This window comes from Phycodurus eques, chromosome 9 (genome assembly GCF_024500275.1).
Source record: "Phycodurus eques isolate BA_2022a chromosome 9, UOR_Pequ_1.1, whole genome shotgun sequence".
NCBI lineage: Eukaryota > Metazoa > Chordata > Actinopteri > Syngnathiformes > Syngnathidae > Phycodurus > Phycodurus eques.
Window position 1 is genome coordinate 9,858,418 of NC_084533.1, and position 17,476 is coordinate 9,875,893.

Here is a 17,476-nt window from a genome sequence, read left to right on the forward strand (position 1 = left end):
TACCTAGAGGTGCAAAAATTAATCGATTAATCGACAACTAATCAATTATCAAATCAATAATTTAATAATTGATTAATCGTTTCGAGACTTTTTTAACATAAAATTGTCCACTTCCTCGGAATTTCAGCCTCTCAACAGAAAATATTCTCAGATTTCTGTAGTCCATGAAAGCAGACTGATATTCTTCGTGTTTAATCAAAATATTTGATTTGCAAATATCTGCTTTTACTTTGGAAAAGAATGATAAAACATTTAACTATTTTTCTGACATGTTACGGACCAAAGCAGGAGCTGAATTTGATCGCACTGTCAATTTGAAGTAATGTCCTGTTTTTTTTAATAAAGTGATGGAATTTTTTTCATCCGATTCATTGATTTATAAAAAAAAATTACAGATAAATCAATTATTAATATAATTGTTCGTTGCAGCCCTAGTTTTACCAGCATTTGCTTCTGATTATGTTATAATAATGTTGACTACGTTGCCAGTGTGGCAATGGATGGATATTTGTTTGGTGATGTCATGCTCCACACCACCACACAAATGGACAAGTGTAATTTTGTGCCCTGGTGATGAAAGTTTACCTCCATGAGTAATAATGCTATCCAATCTCTATGGGTGCTCATCTGAAGTGTGGTTTTGGTAACCTAGCCATAGATATGCTAGTTTTGAGGGGCACTCAATTTACCACTAACTGAAGGGACCCATGCATGCATGAATAAGATGGCGCCTATCCCATTTGAGGCAAGATACCTCCAGGACTGGTCGCCGGTAAAGGGACTATTTTACTGGCCTGGAGACAAGTTGGCGACCTGATGGCGACTCGAGTCTCTGCAGGTTGCGGAGATGTTTCTGTGACATCTCCTGGAGTCTCCTGGGGGCTAGCCAGAGAGTTGCAGTGAATTTGAACATGTTCGTTTTCATTGGAGACCTTTTGGTGACTCCTTTATATGCTCACTATAAAGAAAAACCTTAACGTAGCTTCATGTTACAAAACCGCAATTAATTGTCACCAAAATTTATATGGCCATCTCTACCAATGCCCACTTCAAGCTCTGACAATATCATATAACGGTCACCCCAATATTTTGGATTTTATGGACATTAAGGGGCCTCTCTCACTGGTTGAGAGACCGATCAGTCGCATTGACTGCGGGACCCGGGAGAAAATATTGCTTACGCTCTCATCAGGAAGATGTCTCAAAGATGTCTTCAGACAAGCTGACAATCAATTCACATGGAATTCTCTGATATAGGCCTACATACAGAGTGTGTGTTTGTTTTTTATATACGGAGATGGAAAGTTAATATGGATTACCGGAAATTGTCTCCATAGATTGAGATGTGGGCAGGGGTGCACATAAAAATGTGTCTGGTTCTCAAATGAGAATCAGATACGACTCATTTTCCCGACCCACTGGCCTCAATGGATGAACTTGAAGTAGTTATACGTCTAAAATAAAATTTTAATTGATTTACACGAGACTAGCATTATCAGACATCTTTTCATGATGATTCCAGTACATTTGCGCACCTAAAAATCAAATATAATTTGAGTAGGATTTTAAATTTATACATACTCCACTATTATTATTACTATTTATTTTTTTCTAACTTTTGCATTAGTGTTTACAGCTACCAATGAATCTAGCGTTGTTACTGTGATAATAAATATTGTCATATACTGTATCTTCTGGAGTAAACATGTAATCATCAGGTTTTAAAGCTACAAACATGATGTTTTTGTCGTCTGTTTCCTAAATATATTATTTTGGACATAAATAGGTGAATGAGAGGTATTAACTTTGTGCACATTATAGCTTGTCCCTTTTATGACGTTCAGTCCATTTACTTAGTTTATAAGTGGACATGCCACATCCAACATGGCGGACGTCCAACAATGAGGACAGCCACTCAAGGTGGAGTCTATGCAAAAATCCCGATTGTTTTTTAATGGTACCTATAGTTTCCAGATTCCCCTCTCCGCATTGTCTATCACGTCATTGTCTTCTCAATTAAATGCATGGATTACTTGAGGTTTAGTAAATGTTTGATCATGTATGTGTATCGGTGAGCTAAACTACTGTGTAACTAACCTAGCTTGCTTACCTACATCTAACAGATGAACATATACCTGGTTGATGTTGTCTTCTATCGTTGAGCTGCAAACCTAGCATGTTGTTCCTGTCTTTTTCCCGATTTAATCAAAAAGATCATTCATGAATCCAAATGTAATAATCGTTGTACAACCGCAATTCCAATGAAGTTGGGATGTTGTGTTAAACATAAATAAAAGCAGAATACAATGATTTGCAAATCAAGTTCAACCTATATTTAATTGAATACACTTTCAAAGACAATATATTCAATGTTCAAACTGATAAACCTTATTGTTTTTAGCAAATAATAATTAACTTAGAATTTTATGGCTGCAACACATTCCCAAAAAGTTGGGACAGGGTCATGTTTACCATTGTGTTACATCACCTTTTCTTTTAACAACATTCAATAAACGTTTGGGAACTGAGGACACTAATTGTTGAAGCTTCGTAGGTTGAAGAATTCAAGATTCCCATTCTAGCTTGATGTACAGCTTCAGTTGTTCAACAGTCCGGGGTCTCCGTTGTCGTATTTTACCCCTCATAATGTGCCACACATTTTCAATGGGAGACAGGTCTGGACTGCAGGCAGGCCAGTCTAGTACCCGCACTGTTCTACTACGAAGCCACGCTTTTGTAACACGTGCAGAATGTGGTTTGGCATTGTCATGCTGAAATAAGCAGGAGTGTCCATGAAAAAGACGTTGCTTGGATGGTAGCATATGTTTCTCCAAAACCTGTATGTACCTTTCAGCATTAATGGTGCCTTCACAGATGTGTAAGTTACCCATGTCATTGGCACTAACACAGCCCCATACACATGCTGGATTTTGAACTTTGCGTGCATTACAGTCCAGATGGTTCTTTTCCTCTTTGGCCCGGAGGACACGACGTCCACAATTTCCAAAAACAATTTGAAATGTGGACTCGTCGGACCACAGAACACTTTTCCACTTTGCATTAGTCCATCTTAGATGAGCTTGGGTCCAGAGAAGGCGGCGGCGTTTCTGAGTGTTGTTGATAAATGGCTTTTGGTTTGCATAGTAGAGTTTCAAGTTGCACTTACGGATGTCGCGCTGAACTGTATTTACAGACATTGGTTTTCTGAAGTGTTCCTGAGCCCATGTGGTGATATCCTTTACACAGTCTGTTTTTGATGCAGTGCCGTATGAGGGATCGAAGGTCAGGGGCATTCAATGTAGATTGTCGGCCTTGCCGCTTACATGCAGTGATTTCTCCAGATTCTCTGAACCTTCTGATGATGATATGGACCGTAGATGACAAAATCCCCAAATTCCTTGCCATTGTATGTTGAGGAACATTGTCCTTAAACTGTTGACTATTTTCTCACACACTTGTTCACAAAGAGGTGAACCTCACCCCATCTTTGCTTGTGAATGACTGAGCAATTCAGGGAAGCTCCTTTTTATACCCAATCATGGCACCCACCTGTTCACCAGTGGGATGTTCCAAACAGGTGTTTGATGAGCATTCCTCAACTTTCTCAGTCTTTTTTGCCACCTGTCCCAGCTTTCTTGGAACGTGTTGCAGCCATAAAATTCTAAGTTAATGATTATTTGCTAAAAACAAAGTTTATCAGTTTGAACATTAAATATCTTGTCTTTGTAGTGTATTCAATTAAATATAGGTTGAACATGATTTGAAAATCATTGTATTTTGTTTTTATTTGTTTAACACAATGTCATTGGAATTGGGGTTGTAGTTCCTTCCGTGATACTTGCTCAATGAGGTGGCTCAGCCCTTGTCTCATAGTGGTGTGGTGGCAGGGTTGCCAGTTTTACGGCGCGCACGTCATGTGTTTCATAAGTTTTAGCCAAGAAAGTCCCGAGTCCTAAAATTGGCCACTCGAGTTACACTGGTCAAAAGACCAAACAGTCCACTTATGTCAAAGGTTTATTCGACTGAATGAGTCGCTCCCGAACGACAACACTACTCGGGACCCCGTCTACTGGTTGGGCCCCCCACTCCTGAAAAAATGCTTGGTGCACAAATGCATGCTGATACACTCAAATACAGTGCTCTTTTATGAGTTTCAGTGCGCATGAGCACCACTGACTATATATGCCCCCCCTGTGTATGTACACACACAGTATATACAGTGGGTACGGAAAGTATTCAGACCCCCTAAAAATTTTCACTCTTTGTTATATTGTAGCCATTTGCTAAAATAATTTAAGTTCATTTTCCCCCTCATTAATGTACACACGGCACTGGCAAATAAAGATGATTCTGTTATTGACTGCAAAAATTTTAACAATTAGTTTTTTTTCTGATTAAAAACGAAAAACTGAAATATCAGCAAGCCATAAGTATTGAGAGAAAAAAAAACATGTCAAAACTTTTTTTAAGTCTGCTGAACAACATTTAGACAAGCCAGTTAAATACTGGGAGAATATAGTTTGGTCTGATGAGAGCAAAATTGAACTCTTTGGATGCCATAATGCACACCACGTTTGGAGGAATAATGGCACTGCACATCACCCTAAAAACACCATACCAACAGTGAAGTTTGGAGGTGGGAACATGATGGTGTGAGGCTGCTTTTCAGCAAATGGTACTGGTAAACCTAACGTTATTGAAGGAAGGATGAATGGGAAAATGTACCGAGACATTCTTGACAAAAATCTGCTGCCATCTATGAGGATGATGAAAATGAAACGAGGGTGGACATTTTAGCAGGATAACGATCCAAAACATACTGCCAAGGAAACTCTCAATTGGTGTCAAAGAACAAAAATAAAGCTGCTAGAATGGCCCAGCCAATCACCTGACTTCAATCCGATTTGAAAGTCTATGGAAAGAACTGAAACTCAAGGTTCATAAAAGAAGCCCACAGAACCTTCAAGATTTGAAGACTGCTTGTGTGGAGGATTTTTATCTAAAATACATTTAAAAAGTACATTTTCCTTAATATACCCCCTTTAAATTGAAACAATCCACTTTTGAACAGTCTCATTTGTCCCCCTGACCCCCAGGATGAGCTGACTGCATTGAATGTGAAACAAGGATTCAATAACCAGCCAGCTGTGTCTGGTGATGAACACGGCAGTGCAAAAAATGTCAACTTCAACCCCTCCAAGGTGATTTATTATTATTATTTTTTTAAATCTATCATGCTTCTCCGCACACTTAATTACCGTTACTACTTGACATTTTGTCTTATTTTCCAGATCAGTTCCAACTTCAGCAGCATCATCGCCGAAAAGCTGCGTTACAACACCTTTCCCGACACAGGCAAGCGTAAACCGCAAGTCAACCAGAAGGATAATTTCTGGCTGGTCACTGCCAGGTCGCAGAGCTTGGTCAATAACTGGTTCACTGATTTAGCTGGCACAAAACCACTCACGCAGCTGGCCAAAAAGGTAAGTAGACTGCAAATGGAGGTGTCTAGAATTCTTAAGGGACTGATTACTATTGATTTGACAGGCAGCATTATTAGAATGACTTAATTTGCTAGCTTCATCTATTGCCTTTGGCGTTCAGTTCTCCTCCATTGTTCCTGATTGGGCAGGAGTAACGTCTGGACAATAAAGTCATTTAAAGGTCCCATATTTTGACTAATTAGACTTCAATAGAGTGACTTTCTAACAGCGACTTAGTATAAAAGTGTCAATTCCATTTAAAAGAAACACCTTGTTTTTGTCATATGAGTGTCCATAAATGCCCCTCTGACAGCTACTTCTGTTTGACCCAGTTGTGTATCTGCTTTGTCCATATTTGGCTAAGACCGTCCCTTTTCTTCTGATTGATTGCCTCCATGTAGGAGGCCCATTTGTGATAGCACACATTTGTGTTATGTTGACAGCACTGGCTCGGGAGCCGAGACGTAGGCGGAGATCTTTGGTAGTGATGTAGATTATCTCGAGAAATTCGAATGACCTAATTTCAGGCCTCTCTGAAAAATCTTCTATTACTCAGGAATGCGTGAAAGATTTTAATTCATATTTCACATCTTTTCTGAGGCACCACAGAGCCAATATTACATCCCAAATTTGAGAAAAAGTTCGTTTGGTAAAATATGGCTATTAAATGCTTTGATAGATATGTGTCATGACTCAGGGCCTTTATTTTGACAACTGCAGATGGTTGGAGGCCTTAACCTGCATTGTGAACATAGCCTTATTAAGTTTTAGTTACCCCTCTGTTAATGAAAGAAAAACCCACAGTGGTCACAGAAATAACTTTAATCTGACAAAAGTAATAATAAATAACTTTTATGAAAATTAACCAATGAAAATCAAATATTGCTTTGGAATTGTCCAACAGAATTATTTAAAAATACCTCATGAAACAGGCCTGGACAAAAATTATACCCTTATGATACCCTTAACTTAATGTTCATTTGCACAACCAATTAAACAATTTTTGTAACTTTCAATGAGACCTGCACTTCTTAGCAGGTATTTTGGCCCTCTCTTCATGAGCAAACTGCCCCAGTAGTCTCAGGTTTGAAGGGTGCTTTCTCCAGATGGCATGTTTTGGCTCCTTCCACAGTTCCTTCCATGGCATCCTTTGTCAGCTTTCCAGATTCCATGTCTGCTCTGCATGTAACAAATAGTGGTATCACTCCTGGTAAATGTAATTTAAGCCCCACAGGGGGTACCACCTGTTATCTTTTTCTTGGGGGAAAAGGAGGCATCTTTGTGGGGTTTGCAGTGTTAATTTATTCACATGGATGACGCCTCCCGTGATTAATTGGAGCACCGTGTCTGTAAAGAAATGTGACATTTCAGTCAGTAGACCCTTCAACACAGCGTGGCGTTTTTCTCTCTTTTTCATGTTGCCATTTCCTTATTTTGTACTAATAAAAGTCCTTGTCGCAGGTGCCAATTTTCAGCAAGAAGGAGGAGGTTTTTGGGTACTTGGCAAAATTCTTGGTCCCTGTCATGCGCTCAGCATGGATGATCAAGATGACGTGCGCTTATCATGCAGCCATCACAGAAACTAAAGTCAAGAAGAGGCACGTGATTGATCCTTGTATAGGTAAGAAACGGGCATCAGCTCTTCCCCATTTGTCTTCACACAATATGATTATTTCTTTGACATTCAAATATGTATTTATAGAATGGACCCAGATCATTACGAAGTACCTGTGGGAGCAGCTCCAGAAGGTGGCCGAGTTCTACCGACAGTTCCCCAGTCAAGGCTGTAGCTCGCCGCTCCCAGCCACTCCTGCTGATGTGGAAATGGCCACCAAGCAGTGGGAGTACAATGAGAAACTGGCCATGTTCATGTTTCAGGTTAGCGGAACCTACTTTGATGGTGTTCATGGTGCCAAAAACTGTGTCCTTCAATTTGGATGAAATGTTTTGCGAAGGAATCATGGTTGATAAAATAGTAGTTTACCACCTTCCCAACAAAAGAGACAAGTGACCAGAGGTGAGTAGAGTAGCCAAATATTGTACTGAAGTAAGAGTACTGTTACTTTAGAATAATATGACTCAAGTAAAAGTAAAAAGTAGTCCGCCAAATAATTACTTGCGTAAGAAAGTACTCAGTGACTCTTCAATGCCCTAGCTGAGGGAAGGAGGTTTTCACTCAAAATTTCACATTACATGGACCCATTCATTCTTTTCTTTACACGGATCAGTCGTCCTGGTCCCTTTGCAGAAAAACTGCTCCAAAGCATGATGTTTCCACCCCCATGCTTCACAGTAGGTATGGTGTTCTTTGGATGCAACTCCGCATTCTTTCTCCTCCAAACACGACAAGTTGAGTTTATCCGAAAAGTTCTATTTTGGTTGCATCTGACCATATGACATTCTCCCAATCCTCTTCTGGATCATCCAAATGCTCTCTAGCAAACTTCAGACGGGCCTGGACATATACTGGTTTAAGTAGGGGGACAGGTCTGGCACTGCAGGATTTGAGTCCCTAAAATTATCAAATTTTACTAACTATTCATTTACAAGAAATTATGTATCTTTGTTCCTCTATTTATGCCAGTAAGGCAGTAGTGTAAAAGTACAGTTTCTTTTTAGCATAAATACTTAAGTTGAAATAAAATGTAGGCTTCATTAAAACTGTGACAAGTACAGTTTTTCCAAAATGTTACTTGAGTAAACCTCTGCCAGTGACCCCAACATTTTGTTTTAATGATTTTACCTAAAGGGAAGCATGGAGGACAAGTATTCAGCATGTGTGCCTCACAATTCTAAGGTTCGGCTTTCGAAATATGACTCTGGCCTTCTCCTGTGTGGAGTTTGCATGTTCTCCCTGTGCCTGCATGAGATTTCTCCGGATGCTAGGTGTTGTACAGACTCGTCAACTTTACTACTTCATAATGACGTTTACAGCGTGATGTCTACTAGCTCCTAATCATGTGTTTTTGGCTTGAGGAGGCGGCGGCAGAGTCGCCGTGTGCGCACCGCCGTGTGCGGTGGGTGAAATTAGTCACCTCAATTGTTACCTAAATTGATCTAAATTGTCTTCTATTTCTGAATGCACAGCTTTGATAAGGGAGGGCCAGCAAAATGAAAAAACATTTGGGCTAAATTGTGGGCACCTTGATTTCATTTGTTTGTGGTTGACAAGTTGATAGTGGACAGCAGAAGGACGCTAAACAAAACCGTCAATTAGTTTTCAAAGAATGTATCGATTCATGTGTTCAGGACGGAATGCTGGACAGACACGAGTTCCTAACGTGGGTGCTGGAGTGTTTCGAGAAGGTCAGACCCGGCGAGGATGAGCTCCTGAGACTCCTCCTGCCGCTTTTGCTGCAGGTAGACCTTTCTCACCTTTCATTGACAGCCCAATTTCACTTCTTGAGTCTTGCACACAGAACACGCACGCACAACACACCCACACACTTTCGTATCAGTGTGAGGTGACAGGCTGTCAAGAGGTTGTCACTTAGCAGCTGTGTACCTTTTATCGATCAGCGAGCCTTTAATTTTGTTCTTTCAAACCTTATGTCATAAGTCAGTGTGCAGTTATGTGTGTGAAACCCTGTGCATCGCTTCCCCTCCCACAGTACTCGGGGGAATTTGTACAGTCGGCCTACTTGTCACGCAGGCTGGCTTACTTTTGCACGCGGCGCCTTAACTTGTTGCTCAGCGACGGCAGCCTGGGCTCCAGCACGGGCGGCGGGCACCCGGCGCATGGTATTTTGACGCCACAAGGCAATGTACTGCCCCCGACGCCGACCTCCCAGCCGGCTGGAGGGAACCAGCCCCAGACGCCATTCACAGACTTCTATATTTGCCCCCAGCACCGGCCTTTGGTTTTTGGCCTCAGCTGCATGTTGCAGGTGCGACACTCGGCCGCCATCAAGGAGCTTATCCTTTCACTCTGACTTTGATTTGTTGTGTATGTGCTGAAGTAGAAAAAAAATGAAAGACTATGAGTAAAGTCAGTGTTACGAAAATAAAATAAAATCATAATTCTTTAAACAATTTGTGTAATTTGACAATAATGGCGTTGAAATACTTTACGAGAATAAAGTTTTAATAGTATGTGGAAAAAGGTTACAATTTTACATGTTAAAAGTAAAAAGCATATATATTGTTTAAAAAGTTGTCTTAATAGGAGAGAGTTTTACAACAATGTCATAAATCTGATATAAATAAAGTTGTAATTTTCTATAAGTTATATTACAAACAAGAAGGTATAATTTCCAAGAGACAGTTTGTAATTTTTACGAGAGTATAGTCATACTATTACAAGGGAAAAGTTGTAATTATATGACGAAAAAGTAGTAATTTTGAGTTTTTTTTTTTTCTATTTTATAAAATAAATCATTACATTACAAGCAAAAATTTTTATTTTGAGCAAAAAAGTACAAAGAGTTTGAGATTTTATTTCAATAAAGTAATGTTATATTACATGGAGGAAATCAAAATTTAATGGCGAAAAAGTCTTGTTACGAAAGAAAGTTCTCATTTTCAAGAATACACACCTAACAGAAGGTTTTTCTTTTTTTTTTTTTAAGAAAAAACGAGAATCATAATTTTGTAAAGGGGGGAAAAGGCCTAATATTACATGAAAAACAATGACATTTTACAAAAATAAAGTGCTATACCTGTGTTAAGATGAGAAATGAAACAGTCACTGTTTTGGCATGTTACCACCAGTATGAGCAATGTGATATAATGTTTTATTCTTCCCAGTATGGCCTTAATATATTCCTTCTTACTTCTTTGCTCACTAATTGTTGTGTTGTTGTCCTCCCTCAGAGTATAATGTTATGTTGCCCCAGTGCTCTGGTGTGGCATTACTCTCTAACAGACAGCAGAAACAAGACTGGCTCCCCACTGGACCTCCTGCCCATTGCCCCCTCCAGCTTACCAATGCCAGGGGGAAACACTGCCTTCACACAGCAGGTACTTTAATCTGCTATAGAAAATACATAACTCCAAAGTTCAGGAAGCTAGTTTATTTTCCTCCTCAAATGTATATTAATGAAAGTATAAGAGAATGTTTTTCCACTGCCCACCATAGGTCCGTGTAAAGCTGAGAGAAATTGAGGAGCAAGTTAAGGAGCGAGGCCAGGCGGTGGAGTTTCGCTGGTCGTTTGACAAGTGCCAGGAGACCACTGCAGGTTGGGAAAACGGCCCCATTGTCTTCCTCTGATATCTATGCACAGCATGAGGTTTGTGTTTAAGAGCACTGGACTGTTGTTTGAGAATGTCTTCAATCTGTGGTCAGGGTTCACTATTGGGAGGGTGCTGCACACCCTGGAGGTTTTGGACAACCACAGCTTCGAAAAGTCCGACTTTAACAACTCGCTGGACTCCTTGTACAACAGAATATTTGGCTCAGGCCAGAGCAAGGATGGTCATGAGGTACTTGAGGTCTTAAACATAAAATAAATAAATAAAAATGGCAGAGCTGAGCATGGTGGATTATGAGTGTGCTTCTGTGCAGATGTCGCCGGACGACGATGCAGTGGTGACCCTGCTTTGTGAATGGGCTGTGTGCTGCAAGCGGTCAGGTAGACATAGAGCCATGGTGGTGGCCAAACTGCTGGAGAAACGACAGGCAGAAATAGAAGCAGAAGTAAGCCCCTGCCAGCAACTCCTTATAGAATTGGCCAGTTTTTACCACAGTTATATTCCTGAAGTAATCTTAAGCATGTCACTATCATGGCAGTGCAATTAAAATAGTGTTCATTTTTACATGAAATTTAGTGTTTGCATACGTGTGTTTTTAGTCATGACTTTCATTGACGAATGAGAAGATATTGGCCAAGCAAAAGTCAGTGTTCTGAGAAAAACGTCGGAAATTATGAAAATGTAGTTTTATGAAAAAAAAGTTGTTTCCATAAAAATATTGTAGTTATAGAAGTTAAAAAAGAACTTCATATAGTGAGGAAAAAAGTAGCTTTTTTCATTAATAAAAATATTTATGCATTTATGAGGTTTGAGTTGTAATCGCTTTTACAGTTTGTGTTATACTGATTTTATTCTGAATACAATTTGCTTGAATAAAAGTTGTAATTTTATGAGAAATGACAGTATTTGTATACTTTTACAAGAATAGTCAGAAGAATAGTAAGATGCATAATATTAAAAATTTTAATCAGAAGAAAATGGCAGTATTGCTTGAAATAAGTTTCAGAGAATAAGTTAACCATTTTTTGAGGACAAGTCAGAATAGCAAGGGAAAAGTCAGTAGTTTTAAAACTTCAAAAATAGTAATTTTAAGAGTATAGTCACAATATTGTGAAAGGTCGTTTTTAGTTTGAGAGAATTTCTTAGTTTTGATGCGTAAGTAAGAAACGAGGGGGAACATTTTTGCGAGGAAACAGGTTCGTCAAAATATGAGGAAAAAGCGCAATGTTATGAGACCGTACATGGAAGAGAATTCAGACTTTTGTATCATCCATCCATCCATCCATTTTCTGAGCCGCTTCTCCTCACTAGGGTCGCGGGCCTGCTGGAGCCTATCTCACCTATCATCGGGCAGGAGGCGGGGTACACCCTGAACTGGTTGCCAGCCAATCGCAGGGCACATACAAACGACCAACCATTCACACTCACAGTCACACCTATGGGCAATTTAGAGTCTCCAATTTATGCATGTTTTTGGAATGTGGGAGGAAACCGGAGTGCCCGGAGAAAACCGACGCAGGCACGGGGAGAACATGCAAACTCCATACAGGCGGGGTCGGGGATTGAACCCCGCTCCTCAGAACTGTGAGGCTGACACTCTAACCAGTCATCCACCGTGCCACACTTTCGTATCATTTAAAAATAATAATAATAATAATAAGTCTAAAGCAGATAAACATAAATTCTTTTTAGCACTTATCCTATTCAGGGTCACTGCTGAACTGGGGCCTATCCCAGATGACCAGAGGACTAGTGGTCAGTACTCAATTGCACACTTGTGATTGACAGGCAATCAGACTAGGCAGTCTGCCTTTTGTCCTAAGTCCTGTGAGATATGCTGCCATCTCTGTCGTGATCCTGAATAGAGAATGGATGAATAGATAAGCCTGGTTTCTGTGTGTGTGTGTGTGTGTGTGTGTGTGTGTGTGTGTGTGTGTGTGTGTGTGTGTGTGTGTGTGTGTGTGTGTGTGTGTGTGTGTGTTAGCGTTGCGGAGAGTCTGAGGTGGTGGATGAGAAGGGCTCGGTGTCATCGGGCTCCCTTTCCGCCGCCACGCTTCCAGTCTTTCAGGATGTTCTGCTTCAGTTCCTGGATACTCAGGCCCCTACGCTGAGTGAGTTTCTACCTTTTATTTCATCACCCCGAGTACATGTACAAGAGAGGTTTTAACACAGGGGAGAGGCTCGTTTTAAATGATTCATAACTAATTTTTGTCCTCTCCAGCGGAGCCTGGCAACGAGAACGAGCGAGTGGAGTTCTCCAACCTGGTGCTGCTCTTCTGCGAGCTCATCCGCCATGACGTTTTCTCGCACAACATCTACATGTGCACGCTCATCTCCCGTGGAGACCTGTCCTCCGACGGCCACCTGCCACGCCCACGATCCCCCAGTGATGAGCCCTCGGACGAGTCGGACCGCAAGGATCAAGACGCAGGCAGCAGCATAAAGATGGAGGACACCGGCCTGTCAGAGTCTATGGAAATCGACCACAACTCAAGTGCCAATTTTGACGAGGTATGCCGGTTACAAAAGATGCCAAGTGTTCCGATTTCTCCGTATTTTGTTACAGACAGTTGTCGTGTGTTCCGCCGTTCTAGCTAAGTCGAAAATGTTCCAGTGACCAGGCGAGTGGATATCACTTTTGGCATGTACGTAGCGTGGCTTGTGATTGGCTGACAGCTTTTGATCGGCCCGGCAGGCGACACGCCATTTTAGTTTTCGAGATGCCAAGTTCCAAACAACCAGCAGACAACTCCTCGCCTTGTGGATCTAAAAAACTCCGACACCTGCTGAGTTTTGGCAAGCTTATACGGAGAAATTCATATACAACGTGCCATTGATTTTGGAAAATAAACAGTCCTCGTACTGATTGCAAGATCAATTTTGTACTGATTGCAAGAGAAATTTTTCTATACAACACGGGTGAATGAGAATGCAAGAAGGAATAAGGGAGAGTATGGCGGAATGTGGGAAATGTGGGTATTTTAATGTGGAAAAATGTGAAATGTGGGTGAAAAATTTGGAATGTTTTGAAAAAGTTTTGAATGTGGAATGGGAATTATGTAGAACCATTTTGTTGAATGTCTCATTGGGAATGAATGGGAAATTTTTGCTTGTAAAATGTGGAATTGTTGGAAATATGGGTAATATTTGAATGAGAAAAATACAAGCACACTTCGTGTGAATTTTTGGAATATGTTGAAGGTGGAATGTGGTAACTGATGAAAAACAGTGAAATAATAATACAATTTTTTGGTGTAGAATAAAAATGTGTGAATGCTGAAACAGTAGCAAGCAATAGCAATAATGTCACTGCGGCGGAACCGTGGGCAACTGGTTAGCACATCTGCCTCACAGTTCTGAGGTCCCGGGTTCAAATCTGACCTCCCTGTGGGGAGTTTGCATGTTTCATCACTATCCACCTTTCAGATGTTCTCTCCTTCGATGCACTGCGAGTCCAAGGGCAGCCCCTCCCCAGAAAAGTCCGCACCCGAGCAGGACGTCAAGAACACCTGCAAGGACAAAAGCATGGACCCGGCCTTCCCCCAGCTGTACGAGCAGCCCCGGCACATTCAGTACGCCACCCACTTCCCCATTCCTCAGGTGAGAAGAAAAGCATCTCTTCTCATCTTCCTTTCCTGTTAAAAAAAAAAAAAAAATCTAGTATGCGAATATATTTATGTGCTCAGTGTGTGTATTTTTTTTATTTATATTTTTGGGCCAAAGTAGAGCCACAGCTGTATTGGGAAAGGAATATTATTTTATTTGACTCGCGTTTGCTGTGCCTCGGGTTATCCAGGAAATCAACTTCCCCGGGAGTTGATTTGCTTTCTTCTCTTCTCCCGCAACTCACTTCAGGAGGAGAACACCAGCCATGAGTGCAACCAGAGGCTTGTGGTCCTCTACGGCGTTGGAAAACTGCGAGACGAAGCCCGACACACCATCAAGAAGATAACCAAAGATATCTTGAAGGTTCTCAACCGCAAAAGCACTGCAGAAACAGGTAGATTTGAGTCTGTTCCTGTGATGAGTCATTTGTTCTTGACTATATTTTGCACTGTGGGAGGCAACAGCAAGTAGGTGGCCCTGTCAGAACTTATACTGGTCCCCTGTATTCATTATGTAATATGTAATAATAATAAGTTTATTTGTTTCGTATACAGCATCTTTATACTGTATTATTTAAGCCCTTTTAAGAAATGATTAGTAAAATTGCCTTCATGACGATGACTCTGTACGAACCTGACTAAAATTAAGGCATTGCCATTGCACAAATAATAATGTTGAAAAGAATAAATCAATTACAAAATGATTAAAGTATTTGCTTAGCACTGACATTCTTACAATGCTTTATATTGCGTCTTGATGTTGTGCACACTATGTATGTTCCATATTAATTAATTTTGTTAAATATTGGCTGTAAGGTGAGACGACTAAACTTAGGGTAGCATTGTGTGTGTCGTGTGTGGGCGCGTTATGAGTTTAGATTTAACTATATTATTTTGTATATTGTGATGATCTGTATTTGTTGAAATGACCTTGAAAATGTGATGATTCATCCAAAGGGGCTATCCTTGAAATAAAAAAAATAGCGGTACATAAACAAATAATTCACAATAATTTTTATATCTATGATTTCGACACGCCTACATGCTCTCCATATGCAGTATGTTACAACAGTGCCGTAAAGTGTCATGGTGTTGGTCGGTGCGTGTTGCCTTTCTTTTTTTTATTTATAAAGTCGTTGTTAGCACACAGTTATCCACACACAGTTGTCCGCACGTTATTAGACATAATCTGGTGATGAAGCTTCACTTCATGACCCGAGTGAGGATAAGCAGTATGGAAAATTGATGGATCGACTTATAATGCAGTTTTGGGCAATTTTCAGAGGGCGAACATTTTCGGTGACTTAGAAATTTGTACTGGCCCGAGCGGCCCAGCGTCTATATGTAGGGTGGTGGCCCCCGGGCCACCGTTAATGTGGTACCTTGCAACTGCCTCTTTGCTCTTTAGTCTGGGTGTTAATGCCTCCAGTTAAACTCTTCCTCATTATCCATGAATGCAGTTGCATCATTGGGGTTTTCATTCTGTCCAATTTGTGCTTAATCCGTCTCCTCTTATATGATTTCATATCGTGTTAGATCAGTCGTGTCAGGGGTTCGTGGCAGGTTACTGTTCGCAATGACAATGTTTGGGGGGGGGGCAGGGAAAGTTGGCTCATAATATTTGAAACTTCACATCAATTTTGTCATTTTGCTTGTAAGAGTAAATGTAAAATTAAATCTCCATACAGCAACTTATATTTAACACACTAGAAGAAAAACGATGGTCAGAATGGAGAAACAATTTAGCTGAGTATATATAAACTGAATAAATATGTGGTGTAAAGTGCTTTTCAGTGTGGAAAAATGTCCAAGCACAAATAGAGCAGTTACAGATTGGACAGTTTATTAGTGGGACAGCTCAACTCCCCTGTGACCTAATTTCTGGAATTTGGAAGTAGTTTTGATTTTATTTTTAGTAATCATAAACACTTTTTGCCCTTTTTCACTTTGTGATAAGTGTTTTTTAAAATTCATTTTTATTTAATTCATCCATTTTCCGTACTGTTTTATCCTCATTTGGGTCGCGGGCGTGCTGGAGCCTATCCCAGCTGAGTCGGGCTACACCCTCAACTGATCACTAGCCAATCGTAGGGCACAACAAACAACCATTCACACTCACATTCACAACTACTGGCAATTTCGGGTTTTCAATCAACCTACCACGCATGTTTTTGGGATGTGGGAGGAAATTGCAGTACCCAGAGAAAACCCACAACATGCAAACACCACACAGGAGAGGCCGGATTTGAACCCGGTTCCTCAGATCTGTCAGGCAGATGTGCTTACCAGTCTTCCACCGTGCTGCAATTTTTATTACATACATTTTTAAACCAAAATGTAATCATATTGTCAATCATTGTATTTTGTTCTAGGGTAGGCCTAATAAAGTTTGATGAGGAAACATGCATACATTACATAAAAGTATTGTATTTTATAAATATGGTTTTACTCCAAAATTGTCTACTCGATAAAAGTCATCAAAGATTGCGACTGTAAAGACATTGTTCATATTCCAATATTATTAACAATGCAGATGTTATTCTTACTAATCATGACTATAGGAAGTGGTTTTTTTGTCTATGGCATCATTCTTTATGGATGAGAAACATTTGACAAGCAACAGAGCAAGATTTTTCCCACATTTGGAAATTAAAATATCTTAATTTATTTGCTTTGCTTGAAGTTCACTCCATCAGGCGTCTCTTATTTCACCCCCCCCCCCCCCCTTTGTTTTGTACAGGGGGTGAGGAGGGACAAAAGAGGAAGAGGAATAAGCCAGAGGCCTTCCCCACCGCAGAAGATATCTTCTCCAAGTTCCAGCACCTCTCTCACTTTGACCAGCACCAGGTCACCTCACAGGTTAGGCCGCGTCACCTAATTTTCACAAATTTTCTTGTGTGTGACATTTCAGTGTAATTCATGCGAGCTGAACAAAATGATGTCCTTTGGTGACTCATTTGAATGCAATAGGCATGCTTGATTGCAGCTTCAATGTATAATGAAGTGTTTTGGCTTCCAATTTCATTATTTGAGAACTAGCATTCAAAATACGCTAGCGCATTTTAGCTAGCGCTCGCCCCTCATCAAAGGTTTTTCTTCTTATTTTAAAATGGCTTACTTTAACCAGGATCCCTCGCCGTAGGGTGACCAAAAGTAGAACCGAGGTCTGTTTTCTCCCCGTCTTGCGGCAGTAAAATG

General features: G+C 40.5%; 1 protein-coding gene across 8 annotated transcripts in view; it reads left to right on the forward strand.

Annotated features, from left to right (window-relative positions):
* med12 (mediator complex subunit 12) overlaps positions 1-17,476 on the forward strand; it is a 68,947-nt gene that overhangs the window by 3,498 nt on the left and 47,973 nt on the right. For all 8 annotated transcript variants that reach the window (XM_061686729.1, XM_061686730.1, XM_061686731.1 and 5 more), the window contains exons 3-17: positions 5,097-5,201; positions 5,292-5,483; positions 6,945-7,104; positions 7,186-7,361; positions 8,733-8,843; positions 9,095-9,370; positions 10,296-10,442; positions 10,561-10,660; positions 10,768-10,904; positions 10,987-11,118; positions 12,658-12,784; positions 12,895-13,184; positions 14,100-14,273; positions 14,529-14,673; positions 17,019-17,137. In XM_061686729.1, coding sequence (XP_061542713.1) covers positions 5,097-5,201; positions 5,292-5,483; positions 6,945-7,104; positions 7,186-7,361; positions 8,733-8,843; positions 9,095-9,370; positions 10,296-10,442; positions 10,561-10,660; positions 10,768-10,904; positions 10,987-11,118; positions 12,658-12,784; positions 12,895-13,184; positions 14,100-14,273; positions 14,529-14,673; positions 17,019-17,137 — 2,391 coding nt within the window. The remainder of the gene's footprint in view (positions 1-5,096; positions 5,202-5,291; positions 5,484-6,944; positions 7,105-7,185; positions 7,362-8,732; positions 8,844-9,094; positions 9,371-10,295; positions 10,443-10,560; positions 10,661-10,767; positions 10,905-10,986; positions 11,119-12,657; positions 12,785-12,894; positions 13,185-14,099; positions 14,274-14,528; positions 14,674-17,018; positions 17,138-17,476) is intronic.